At 55.8% G+C, this 12,960-nt stretch overlaps 1 protein-coding gene across 1 annotated transcript; it reads left to right on the forward strand.

Moving 5' to 3' along the window:
• The first annotated feature begins 226 nt into the window (after positions 1–226).
• Positions 227–8,736, forward strand: CHRM1 (cholinergic receptor muscarinic 1). Its single transcript, XM_058305279.2, has one exon. It carries the CDS (start codon positions 227–229, stop codon positions 1,607–1,609), a length of 1,383 nt encoding a protein of 460 aa, XP_058161262.1. The 3' UTR covers positions 1,610–8,736.
• The last annotated feature ends 4,224 nt before the right edge of the window (positions 8,737–12,960 follow it).

Raw genomic sequence — 12,960 nt, forward strand, 5'->3', positions numbered from 1 at the left:
GTGCATTTTAAATGACCACGTGTGGGTCCCAGTGAGGGAGGGTGATGCTGTCGGGCAGAGCGCTGAGGGCAGGGGCTGGGTTTTTTGCACCTTGCGCTTGGTTCTATCAGAGACGTCCAGCTGGCCCGACCAACCCCGTGTCCTCTCTGCAGGTGATGGCCTCCCCCTAGGGAAGCCCTGAAGCGCGCCTGGAGGAAGGGGCCGCCTCCCTGCCCCGCGTGCCACCATGAACACCTCGGCCCCGCCCGCCATCAGCCCCAACATCACCGTCCTGGCACCGGGCAAGGGTCCCTGGCAAGTGGCCTTCATTGGGATCACCACGGGCCTCCTGTCATTGGCCACCGTGACAGGCAACCTGCTGGTACTCATCTCCTTCAAGGTCAACACGGAGCTCAAGACCGTCAACAACTACTTCCTGCTGAGCCTGGCCTGCGCCGACCTCATCATCGGCACCTTCTCCATGAACCTCTACACCACGTACCTGCTCATGGGCCACTGGGCCCTGGGCACGCTGGCCTGCGACCTCTGGCTGGCCCTGGACTACGTGGCCAGCAACGCCTCCGTCATGAACCTGCTGCTCATCAGCTTTGACCGCTACTTCTCCGTGACCCGGCCGCTGAGCTATCGCGCCAAGCGCACGCCCCGCCGGGCGGCCCTGATGATCGGCCTGGCCTGGCTGGTCTCCTTCATCCTCTGGGCGCCCGCCATCCTCTTCTGGCAGTACCTGGTGGGCGAGAGGACGGTGCTGGCCGGGCAGTGCTACATCCAGTTCCTCTCCCAGCCCATCATCACCTTTGGCACGGCCATGGCCGCCTTCTACCTCCCCGTCACGGTCATGTGCACGCTCTACTGGCGCATCTACCGGGAGACGGAAAACCGGGCCCGGGAGCTGGCGGCCCTGCAGGGCTCGGAGACGCCGGGCAAGGGGGGCGGCAGCAGCAGCAGCTCGGAGCGGTCCCAGCCGGGGGCCGAGGGCACGCCGGAGACCCCTCCGGGGCGCTGCTGCCGCTGCTGCCGGGCCCCCCGGCTGCTGCAGGCCTACAGCTGGAAGGAGGAAGAGGAGGAGGAGGAAGGCTCCATGGAGTCCCTCACGTCCTCGGAGGGCGAGGAGCCCGGCTCCGAGGTGGTGATCAAGATGCCCATGGTGGACCCCGAGGCGCAGGCCCCCGCCAAGCAGCCCCCCAGGAGCTCCCCGAATACGGTCAAGAGGCCGACCCGGAAAGGGCGCGAGCGGGCCGGCAAGGGCGCCAAGGCCCGCGGGAAGGAGCAGCTGGCCAAGCGCAAGACCTTCTCGCTGGTCAAAGAGAAGAAGGCGGCGCGGACCCTGAGCGCCATCCTGCTGGCCTTCATCCTCACCTGGACGCCGTACAACATCATGGTGCTGGTGTCCACCTTCTGCAAGGACTGCGTCCCCGAGACCCTGTGGGAGCTGGGCTACTGGCTGTGCTACGTCAACAGCACCGTCAACCCCATGTGCTACGCGCTCTGCAACAAGGCCTTCCGGGACACCTTCCGCCTGCTGCTGCTCTGCCGCTGGGACAAGCGACGCTGGCGCAAGATCCCCAGGCGCCCCGGCTCCGTGCACCGCACGCCCTCCCGCCAGTGCTGACGGCCCCCTCCCACCCCCGTCCCCAGGAGAGGCCGGTAGGAAGCGGGGCGGGGGGCGGCCGCGTCCTCGGCCCCAGGGCCCCCGCTCAGGCCTCCCCGGGCCTTCCGGACCCCGGGATCACCTTCCCGGGGAGCGCAGGGAGACTGCCAGCTTGCCAAACTCTGCTCTTCCCAGGCCGGGAGCGGAACCCGGGGAACTGGTTTTTCCGTTCCCTGCTGGGTGGGAATGGGCTCTTCACCAGGAAGAAGGCCCTGGAGGAGGATCCGGGCTCTGGACGGCTTGTTTGCCTTTAGCCAGGAAGGCCGGAGCCAGCGGGGCGGGCCCGGAGGAAGGGGGTTAACTTTCCCGTCGCCCTGGGCGCCCGGCCGGCCTGGATGGCTGTGGGGCCCGGCGCCCCCTGGCGGCCGCACTGGGGAATGACACCGCCGACCCCTGAGAAGGGGAAGCTTGGCTCCCGGGAGCAGCCACAGGCTGGCCCTCCCCGCGGGAGGACGGGCCCTAGACACACTCTCCGGCATTGTCCTGCCTTTCTACAATTGTCCCTAGCGCACCCCCGTGAAGGTCACCCCAGGGACAACCGTCCATGCATCCGCGGGACCGTGACACCGGAGGGGACCAGTTGGCTAATCCCATGCCAAGTCCTGGGGCGGTCCCAGGGTCCCGACTGCTCCACCGTGTCATTTCTTGGGGAGCGAGGGGCAGAGCTGCCTGCTGTCGAGCCCCACACCCATGGCCCTGCCCCAGGGAGACCCTCGGTTCCAATCGCCCACCTCTCCATGCCACGCCAGCCAGGCCTCCTGCATGCTGCCCACTCCGGCCCGCCCCACACAGGCCTGGCCCAGCCAGCAGGCCGGCTCCCGTGAGCTCCCGCTCCCACCTGTGCATGGCCTCCCAGCCGCCCTTATCTCCAGTCCCAGCCTGGCCCCAAATGTTCTTTTCCTCCGTCCTCAGCGAGTGCTGAGTCTGTGAATAAAGCCACGTAACCAGTGGGCACTAAGGGGCCTTCCTCCCGGTGCCAGCTCAAGGCCCTGGTTGCAGGCCAGGGCAAGACGGGGCAGAGGGCTCAAGTACCCTGGCATGGGGGCTGCTGCCCCGACCGCAGTTCCAGGAGGACAGCTGGATCTACAGCAGCCTCTGGGCTTCAGCACCCCAGGGTCCCGGGCTCAGGTGAGTGGGACTATCACCGGCAGCACCTGGCACCTGGAAGTGGGGCGGCTGGGTGAAATAAACTGCCCCTGCCCGTGTCCCTGCATATTCTCTAGTGGCTCTGCCCACACGGCTGCTGTGAGGCTCTGTCACACCCAGCAAGAACAGAACTTCTCCCAAGCCCCATCACAGATGGGGCAGCTAAGGCCCAGAGACCCAGAAGGATGGCTGAGGGTGAGCCTACAGAGCCACGCCCAGGCTTCCCGGCAGTTCACAATCTCCTGATGTCTGACCATGGCAATGAGGCATCTGGGGTCCTCCAGGCCAAAGCACACCACAAAGTGACCCTCGGGCCAGCTTATTAGACACATCATCGGTGAGAGAGGCCCAAGGCCTAAAGCAAAGGCATCTAAGAGAGGGTCGCCCTACACCTAGAGCAGTGAATCTCATGTGTGGCCATGGTCGGGGATCCCCAAGGCCACCTTCTGGTTCAGTGATTCACTGGAAGGGCTCATGGAACTCAGCAAAGTTGATATCCTCATAGTAATGGTTTACTGCAGAGAAAGGATACCAAGTAAAACCAGCAATGGAAAAAGATGCATCGGGAAGTGTCCAGGAGAGACCAGCTTCCAGGTGTCCTCTCCTAGGCAGGCAGGGCTCCCAGAAACAGCGTGTGACCACGGGCATAACGTATTGTCAACCAGGGAAGCTCACACAAGCCTTGGTGTCCAAGATTTCTACTGGACATTGGCCACGTAGGTGTGGCTGATGGCCCACAAGGCTACCGCCCACATGGCTAGGGCCTGCACCTATGGCACTGGTTAGTGTAGGTGTGACTGACCGCCCACATGCTAACTGGAATCAGAGGTTAAACTGATACAGCCTGGTCAAAGGCCCCCCACCATAAATCCCATTGTCAGCATAGACTATCGGGCCTGGCCCAAGGCCCCCAGGTAAACAAAGACACTCTTCTCTGGTAGGATATTCCAAGGGCCTGGAGGTGATCTCCCAGGAGCTGGGAAGGCGCCAAAACTTCCTTTGGAGTGTGCCAGGTCTGGACAGCCCAGGCTGCTTGTTTAGTTCTTTAGTCCACGGTGCTCCTGACCAGTGGCATCAGTATCACCTGGGCACCTGTTAGATATGCAAATTCTCAGGGTCACCCAGATTTACTGAGTCAGAAAGTTGGGGGGCAGAGCCCAGCCACCTGCTTTAACACACTGCTTTAGTTTCCCTGGCTGCTGAAGCAAATGCCACTCAATGGGTTTGGCTTATATAAGGGGAATTTATTAGCACACGGTTTTGAGGCTAGGAGACATCCAAGACAAGGCATCATCAAGGCGATGGCTTCTTCCTGGTGGCTGGCGTTTGGGGCTGGCTGCCAGCGATCCTTGGTCCTGGGCTCCTCTGTCACATGGCAAGACACATGGCGACCTCTCCTGGGCTCTCCCCTTCTCTTCCAGATTCCATTGACTTTCCACTTCTCTTCTCTCTGAATTTCATTCTACTTATAAAGGACTCCAGTAATAGGATTAAGACTCATTCTGATTGAGTTGGGTCACACCTTGATTGAAGTAATCTCCTGAAAATGTCCTACTTACAAAGGGTTCACACCTACAGAAATGGGTTAGTGCTAAGAACATGTTTTTCTGGGGTTCACAGCTCCAAACCCCTGCACACACCCTCCGGGGGGTTTTGATGCTAGCTAAAATTTGAGAAGAGGAATGAGGTCCTGGGTGGAGCTAAACACTTACAGGGGAGAATCACCACACACAGCTCTCAGGACTCCCGGGAGCCTTTGGACAGGAAGCGTCCAACTCCACGCACTTCCTCACTGAAGAGGAAGGCTGGCCAGAAGCCAGCAGAAGCACAGCACCGTGGAGACAGACGCCACCCTCTGCCTCCGGCACAGCTTCCTGGGTTGTCAGCTGAAGATCCTGAGAAGGCCCCTCCCTTGCCACTGCACCCCTTACGTCCCTGAGCCCCTTTTAGGGCCCAGTGCCTGCCCTGTCCTGGGAGGAAGCCAAGCCGTGTTGGGAGAGCAGGAGCCGTGGAGCCAGACTCTCCTGGCCTCTCCTGCCAGCAGTGGAGATCAAAGCTGGATCACGGATGCTTCTTGTGCCAGGCAGGGGTCCTACCTGCCCATGCCCCCCCACATAACAACCTTAGCATGCCTTTTATTTTCAGTTCCCGCATCTCTGTCAGAGGAATGCATCCCTCACAGAAGAGTTCAAAGCGTAGATGCAAAAGCTCTCTGGCCAGTGTTATCACTGGATGAGGCTGTTCACAGGGAAAGGCTGGGAGCCAGGTCTAGTTTCAGACCCAGCTCTTTCCCAACACCTTGACCTTGGACTTTGAAGGGCCCAGAGTCCCACGCCCCCACCCCATGACAAAAAAAAACTTCCACCTGCCAACATGGCTCCGAAGAAGGAATCTGGGGAGTGATTCTGGGAAGAGGGGTGGGGGAGGGTGTGCAATCCAGGAAGGCTTCCCAGAAATGGGGTCTGTGCCCTGGAAGCTTTAGAGGCAAGATTCCTGCAGACCCAGCTGCCAATGGCATGAGCTTGAAGGCGGCAGGGCGGCTGGACAGGGCATCAGTCCACCCCAAACACTGCACCCACTTCAGCCCTGAGGGCGTCTCTCTTGGCCCCAGAAACAAGGGGCATTTCGTGCTTGAGCAGGAAGTAGGGAAAGAATGAGCACCTTTGTGACTGTCACCTCCTCCCCCTACCACCACCGCCAGGCGGAGCAGGCCTGGAGAAGGGCCACGTGATAGGACCTTCTCCCCTCCGGGCCCCCTTTCCTCCCCGTTCCCTCCACGTTACTTAAGTGCCACCTGCCGGCAGTCAAGGAAATATCTTTACCAAGAAATCGGACGGTTGGAACCTGCCTGGGCCTGCTTCCCAGGGAACAGGAACCCAGGACAAATAATGGCAGAGTAGGTGGTCTTGGTCCCAAGACTCGGCAGGTCCCCAAGGCCCTGGAAGGATCAGTTCACTTGGCTTTTTTTTTTTTTTTAAGATTTATTTATTTTATTTCTCCTCCCCACCCCCCAACACCATTGTCTGCTCTCTGTGTTCATTCGCTGTGTGTTCTTCTGCGTCCGCTTGGATTCTCATCAGTCAGCTCTGGGAACTGATCCTGGGACCTTCTGGAGTGGGAGAGAGGCAATTATTCTCTTACGCCACCTCAGCTCCCTGGTCTGCTGCGTCTCTTATTATCTCTCCTCTGCGTCTCTTTTTGTTGCGTCATCTTGCTGCACCAGCTCTCCGCATGGACCAGCACTCCTGCATGGAGCTGTACTCTGCACAGGGCAGCATTCCATGGGGGCCAGCACTCCGCGTGGGCCAGCTTGCCAAACTGGCCAGCTCGCCTTCACCAGGAGGCCCTGGGCATCGAACCCTGGGCCTCCTATACGGTAGGCAGGAGCCCAACTGCTTGAGCCACATCTGCTTCCCCCACTTGGCTATTATTATAAACCATGTTGGCTATTATTATAAACCATGGCCCAGGTCCACCAACTCTGCCTGCAGAGCCAGGCCCTACCTCTCTGGCCAGCTTGCCGGGGTCATGCAAGAACTAGAAGACAGATGAGGGAAGACTTGGCAGCTCATCTTGGCAGCTGGACGACTCCATCTTTCTCCCAGGGCCTCCCTGGGTCTTTGAAATCCTCGATTTCATTCTCTGGAGCCCGGCTCAGAGTTTGCGGAACTCATGATGATCCACCTGGAAATTCAGACAGGTGCTGGCTCACCTTTAGCTCGTGAAAGCCTTCTGAAGGCCCAGGTGCCCCACACCAGCCTCAGGCTCTAAAAGGTTGGAGGTTATTGCTTCTGACATCTTTGTACACACCCAGCTGTAGGGCTCTAGCCGGCGATCACGTCAGATAGGCCTGAAAACTGTTCTCCCTCTTTCCTGCCTGTCGCTGTCCTTCCCCTGCCCCGAGTTCTCCTTCTCTTTGCATTCCTAGCCTGACCAGCTCCCCCACTCCCACAGTTGTTTAAGCCAGAGTCATCCTGAACGACTTCTTTTCACTCCCTGTGCCCAGGCTACCCCCTGAATAGTTCCCAAATTCATCCAGTTTCTCTCCCCATTATGCCAGCCAAGTACAGGTCTCTTGCCTGAATGCTAAACAATCCCTTAATTCAGGAGTCAGCAAAGGTTTTCTTTAAAGGGCCACAGAGTAAATATTATAGACTCTGCAGGCCAAGACGCAAAATCGAGGATATTGGGTTGGCCTTAGATAATACACTGTCTCTGTCACAAGTTTTCGATTCTGCCGCTGCAGAGCAAGAACAGCCATAGGCGAGACAGACGCGAATGAGCATGGCTGTGTTCCAAGAAAACTTTATTTGAATTTCATGTAATTTTCAGGTGTCACAAAATATTATTCTTTTTTTTTTTCAGCCATTTAAAGATGCAAAGCCCATTCTTGGATCATGGTTCATGCAAAAACAGGCCACAGGCCATGGTTGGCCCACCCCTGTCTTAATCTCTCTGAAGCTGTCAATTCCTTCTTATAGACTGGGTGAAAACACAGCTCCTTAGCAGTCCAAAGCCTTCACATGCAGCCCTGCTTCCTTCTTCGGCACTTCTGCAATGCCTCCCGCCTTCTCCCCCAAGGACCCTACTCCCAGCCTCTGAAATTCTCTGGTTCTCATATAGGTCCCAAGCTCACTCCTTCATGCTTTTACTTCCTCCAGTTTCTCTGCCTAGATTATTCTCCACCTAGAAAACTTCTGTGCATCCTTCAAGATCCAGAGAGAACAAACGGCCCCCACCTGAGAGGACTGCAGGGCACTCTCTGGGGGCAGCAGGTTTCAGTTAGAGCCAGGAGGTGGGGGAGATGTCCGAGAGGAGGCGAGGCTGCAGGGGCCCCGGCCGATCCCAGAGCAGAGTTCCCAGGGGCAGGTAGAAGGTCTGCGAGGAAGGGCCCAGGGTATGGGAGAAGGGCGTGCGTAGAGCTGTGTGGGGATACGTAGAGGCATGACTGATGAGCAGGCAGGTTTGCACAGAGATGGGCTCTGATCTGCTCCTCCTCCAGCAGCCTTCCCGCAAGGCCCACCCTGCGTGGGTTTTGCCTGCTGGCCCAGCCACGAGGCCCTGGAGAGGACAGCCTGCGTTTTTTCCTGGCTCTCTCTACCCTCACCCCGGTGCCCCTGCATGGACTGGAGCTTTTTACCAGCCCTGAAGGAGGCTGCTTACTTGGAGAGACCTCTGCTAAGGAAATGCCCAGGGGCATTGGAATTAACTTGGAATCAAACTGGGAATGGCAGGACCAGGCCAGGCAGTCAAGTCCAGGTTTTATCTGGACTCTGAGTCCTCCACTTAACGAGCTGAATTACTTTGAGCAAGTTACTCAACCTCTCTGAGCCTTCGTTTCTTTGTTGAGAAAGTAGAACTGCTATGTCTACTTTGTAAGGGGTTTAGCTTAGTTAAATATTGATTTGCTGAGCCCCCTCTCTGTTCCAGATGCTGTGGATGCAGAGGTAAATAGGATGGGATCTCTGCCCTGGAGATGCTCAGTCTAATGCAGTTTTTCAATTCGTGGGCTGTGGGAAGCAGACCTGGCCCAGTGGTTAGGGCGTCTGTCTACCACATGGGAAGTCCGCGGTTCAAACCGCAGGCCTCCTTGACCCGTGTGCAGCTGGCCCATGCGCAGTGCTGATGTGCACAAGGAGCGCCCTGCCACACAGGGGTGTCCCCCATGTAGGGGAGCCCCACGCTGCAAGGAGTGCGCCCAGTAAGGAGAGCCACCCAGCACGAAAGAAAGTGCAGCCTGCCCAGGAATGGCGCCGCACACACGCACGGAGAGCTGACACAACAAGATGACGCAACTAAAAGAAACACAGATTCCCGTGCTGCTGACAACAACAGAAGCAGACAAAGAAGAAGACGCAGCAAATAGACACAGAGAACAGACAACCCGGGTGGGGTGGGGGTAGAAGGGGAGAGAAATAAATAAATAAATCTTAAAAAAAAAATACGTGGGCTGTGACCTCATCGGTGAGTCAAGAAATTAGTCATCATCAGTGGGGATTTTTTGGGTTTTTTTTTTCCCAGTGAAATAGTTGAGAATAGATTTGGAAATACCAGGGCATCACACCTAGTGAGGAGCAGGAAGTGCTTTTTGAAACTTTCGTTTGAGTTTATACATAGAAAGCATAGACATGCATGTGTGTACCAAGTGGTCATGGGAACTTTTTTAATAGTGAATTTCAGTACCTGTTGGAAAGCGCCTGGACTCTAGAGTTAGTGAGAGGATTAAACGCAATAGGGACAGATGGTCAGCCCCGCAGGCTCTCCGGAAGGCTTCTTTGGGCTTGTCCCTGCATAGAGCCCCCATGTGTACTGGCGGAGGGGGTGCAGGCACCTGCTACTCCAGGGCTTCTAGCCTGGGTGCTCGAACCGGAAAGACTAAACCACCAGGACACCCCTAGTTTCCTCTCCTCACCAGTCGATACAGAATTCTTGCAGGGCACAAACATTGCCCTGCAGTGTAGCTTCCGGTAAACACACCAGATCCTGGACCTCCTCTCCATTAAGAACACACTCCGCCTAATTCAAAACTCCATTTGACTTTTTAAAAATAAAAATAGGGAAACGGACTTGGCCCAGTGGTTAGGGCGTCCGTCTACCACATGGGAGGTCCGCAGTACAAACCAGGCCTCCTTGACCCGTGTGGAGCTGGCCCATGCGCAGTGCTGATGCATGCAAGGAGTGCCATGCCACGCAGGGGTGTCCCCCGCGTAGGGGAGCCCCACGCGCAAGGAGTGCACCCTGTAAGGAGAGCCGCCCAGCGCAGAAGAGAGTGCAGCCTGCCCAGGAATGGCGCCTCACACACTTCCCCGTGACGACAACAGAAGCGGACAGAGAAACAAGACGCAGCAAACAGGCACAGAGAACGCACAACCGGGGGAGGGGGGGAATTAAATAAATAAATAAATCTTTTTTAAAATAAAATAAAAATAATAATTAAAAAAAAAAAACCTGACCAGCAGAGATTAAAAGGAATGTGGAATGAGTCATGGGAAAAGGTAGCTACGACCATGTGGCCAGTTTACAAATAAAAACAAAACTCTGAGGCTTGGTTCCTCTCCTCTTCCTTCCGGCCCTCTTCTCCCCGGCCGCCCACTGGAGATGGGATGGCGTATGGCAGTTTGTGAACTTGGACAGATCGCGTCCTTGTTCCAAGCCTCGGTTTCCTCATCCATAAGGGGAGATAGTCCCTCCGGGCCTGTCCCAGGCTAAACGCTCAGACAGCTCAGGTTTCCTTCCCCACCCCTGCTGTCCCTGCTCTCCCTTTTGCATCCTCCTCTGCTTCTGCCCAAACAAGCAGAACGTTCCTCCAGCTGAATGTCCCGGTCTCTACCTTACAGATGAGGAAATGGAAATGAAGAGGTTTAGGCAGAGGTGGAGCAACGATCCCAGCCCCACCCTATTCAACTCAGGAGGGCCAGTGTCACCGTCTCTTTAACCCCAGGGACTTTGCCTCCAACCCCTTTTCAACCATCCTTGTGACTACGAGACCAGGTCCTCGATTGCTCCTTCTCTGAGAACTTAAGCCCCAACAGCTTCCACTTGCATGCGCCCTCCCCCATCGTCTCCCCGGGCCATCCTTCCAGCCCCTCCCCCACCATCGCTTTTCCTTCCCTGAGCCACCTGGACTGCTAGATCTCTCAATACCACTAACACCTGCAACCCCTGGCCCCTCTGCCACCACCCTGGCTCTATCCCACCGTCCATCTTCCCTGACCCTGCACAGGCAGTCAAGCGCTGCTGGAGAGAAGCCACGCCCCCTGGCCGTCTGGCTCCTGACTCCGCCAAAGGGCCTCCTTGGAGCCCTCTGGCCATCCTTGTACTTGTCCTCAGGCAGCTCCTTCACCTTATTCCCCAGGGTGTTTTTTCTCAAATTTCACCTATCTCCTCCTGCCCGCTACCCGCCCCCACACGCACACTCAACAGGTGGCATGGCTTCCTTCGTGTTCACTGAGACAAGACTCTCCAACTCTGTCGAATAAAGATATCTTGCAGTCGCAGGGTTTATTTTACCAACTGCACGTGGGAGAAGAGGGACGTGCTGATGCTCCCCTTCTGGCTTAACAAAGAAAAGTCACAGGGATTTATACCTTCGACAAAACGGAGATAGGAATTTAAATATTATTGCCAGGGCAACCCATTATTAAGGAAGACAAGCAATCAAAATCGCAAGCTTTTTCAAAGTTAAAGGTTACTTTCGTAGGACAAAGCCACAGCATCTTCAATGTGATTGTCTGACAAGGCTCCTTTGTTAGAAATAACATTGGCGAAGGATGATTTTATGATGCAAGAAAGTATCTGCTGTGATTTTTGCTGCTGCAGAGGAAGAGGGAACAGTTTCCTAATCACACCGAGATGTTCTTGGCACCACGTTAGGACCTGGAGTTTTCATGGTCCAGTGCTGGAATCCCCTAAGCTGACACCAAAGTGGGGGGGTCTGAGGTCGGCCGCATTCGAGATGTGCGTGCTACCAATCAATCTGCACTTCCCTCAGTCACTCCCCCCGCTCTCCTAGCTCAGTGCTTGTCAAATTTGAGTGCACTTCTGAGTCACCTGGGATCTTGCTAAAATGCAGATTTCTGACTCATAGGTGCAGGGTGAGCCTGAGACTTTGCATTTCTAACAGGTAAGTGATCTGGTTGCTCCTGGTCCTCAGGCAGACTCCATGAGCAGCAAGGCCTTGCTGTCTATTCGTATCCTTTCCTCCTCAAGCCACCAACACCTAGGAGGTGATCACCGTGTTTTCTGTTTTGCTGAGAAAATAAAAGTCATCTGAGGGAGAAACTGTACAAGCTCCCACCAGGTCTACCCACCAGCTGACTCCTACAGCCAGCCTTGTCCTGATCCGTCCCTGCTCCTGGCAAGACCGCCCCTCCTGACACCTCTCCAGGCCAAACATTTTCCCATCTCTACTGAAGCAAGCGTGCTATTTCTCCCACCTTAATATCATCAAAGGAACTTTTGAGTCCCTTCTTCCTCTATTGCCCCCTCCCTTCAATCCAAACTGCTCTCAAGGTCACCAAAGACAGACTTCCATGCTCTCCAGCATGGCCAACCCCTCTGTCCTCGAACTTGACTTCTTGCTACCAAAAGTTTCAGTGGTTTCCCATCCACGAAGGCATTACTTCTCAATCTTCTCTGAGCTTGTTATGTAGATTCTGGTGTCCCATCCCAGACCTTCTGAATCAGAACTCCTAAAAGGAAAATTTAGGACTTTTCTTTCTAATCAGTGCCTTTGGACATAACAAAGCAAATCTGGGGAACACTGACCTAGTGATTCCCAAACTGCTGTAAGAACTGGGGAAAGTTGGTTTTAAATAGACTTCCAAGCTCACCCCCTTGGAGATTCTGATTCAGTGGGTGTCAAAAGGGAGAGATTTTATAACCAAGTTGGGAACCACTAATCTACATACATATGGGACAAAGTCCAGCTTCCCCAGGCTTTTATAGCCCTTTGTGCCTCAGCCTCTGGTTGGCTCTCACCACACCCCCACTGGCCAAAACAGGCTCCCTGTCCTTGTGGTTCCTCATACTGCCCAGGGCCAAACGGCAGCACCGGGCGCTATGTCCAGGCAGGTCACTTCCACTTGACTTCTCTAAGCTCTCAGCCCCACAGGCCTCGCAGGGGTGGCACAAAATGACTCAACAGAAGGTCCACAGTAAACGGCAGAGCACACGCCCGTGACGAGGCTCCATTGGTAGCAACACCCTGACAGAAATTATGGGTCAGAAGGGGAGAAAAGGGCTGAAGAACCTCAGGAAGAGAGGCCCAGAAAGGACGAAAGTGAGAAGCGTGGCGGGGTTACCAGACAGCAGCCGAGGTCCAGCTGGCTGGGTCTCCTCAGGACCTGTGCTCAGGGCACCTCGGCATTCGTGGCTTTCCCTCGCCCCTCACAGCCCTCAGGTGGTGGCAGGGCAAGGCAAAGGTGAGCAAAGGTGGACAGACCGGTGCCCCCAGAGGACACCCCCAAAGGTCCCTAAGCCCCAGCCTTGTTATTCCTAGCTAGTCTCCCTACTAGAACATAAGCCCCAAGGAAGCAGGGATTTTTGTTTTTGCTCCCTGCTATAACCCCAGGACCTGCAACTCTTCTTGGCAGGTGTTGGTTGCTCAACAGATTTTTGTCAAAAGACCTCTAGTATCCTTTAGAACCATGTAGAGACCAGACCAA

This window comes from Dasypus novemcinctus, chromosome 10, assembly GCF_030445035.2.
Source record: "Dasypus novemcinctus isolate mDasNov1 chromosome 10, mDasNov1.1.hap2, whole genome shotgun sequence".
In the NCBI taxonomy this organism is placed as follows: Eukaryota; Metazoa; Chordata; class Mammalia; order Cingulata; family Dasypodidae; genus Dasypus; species Dasypus novemcinctus.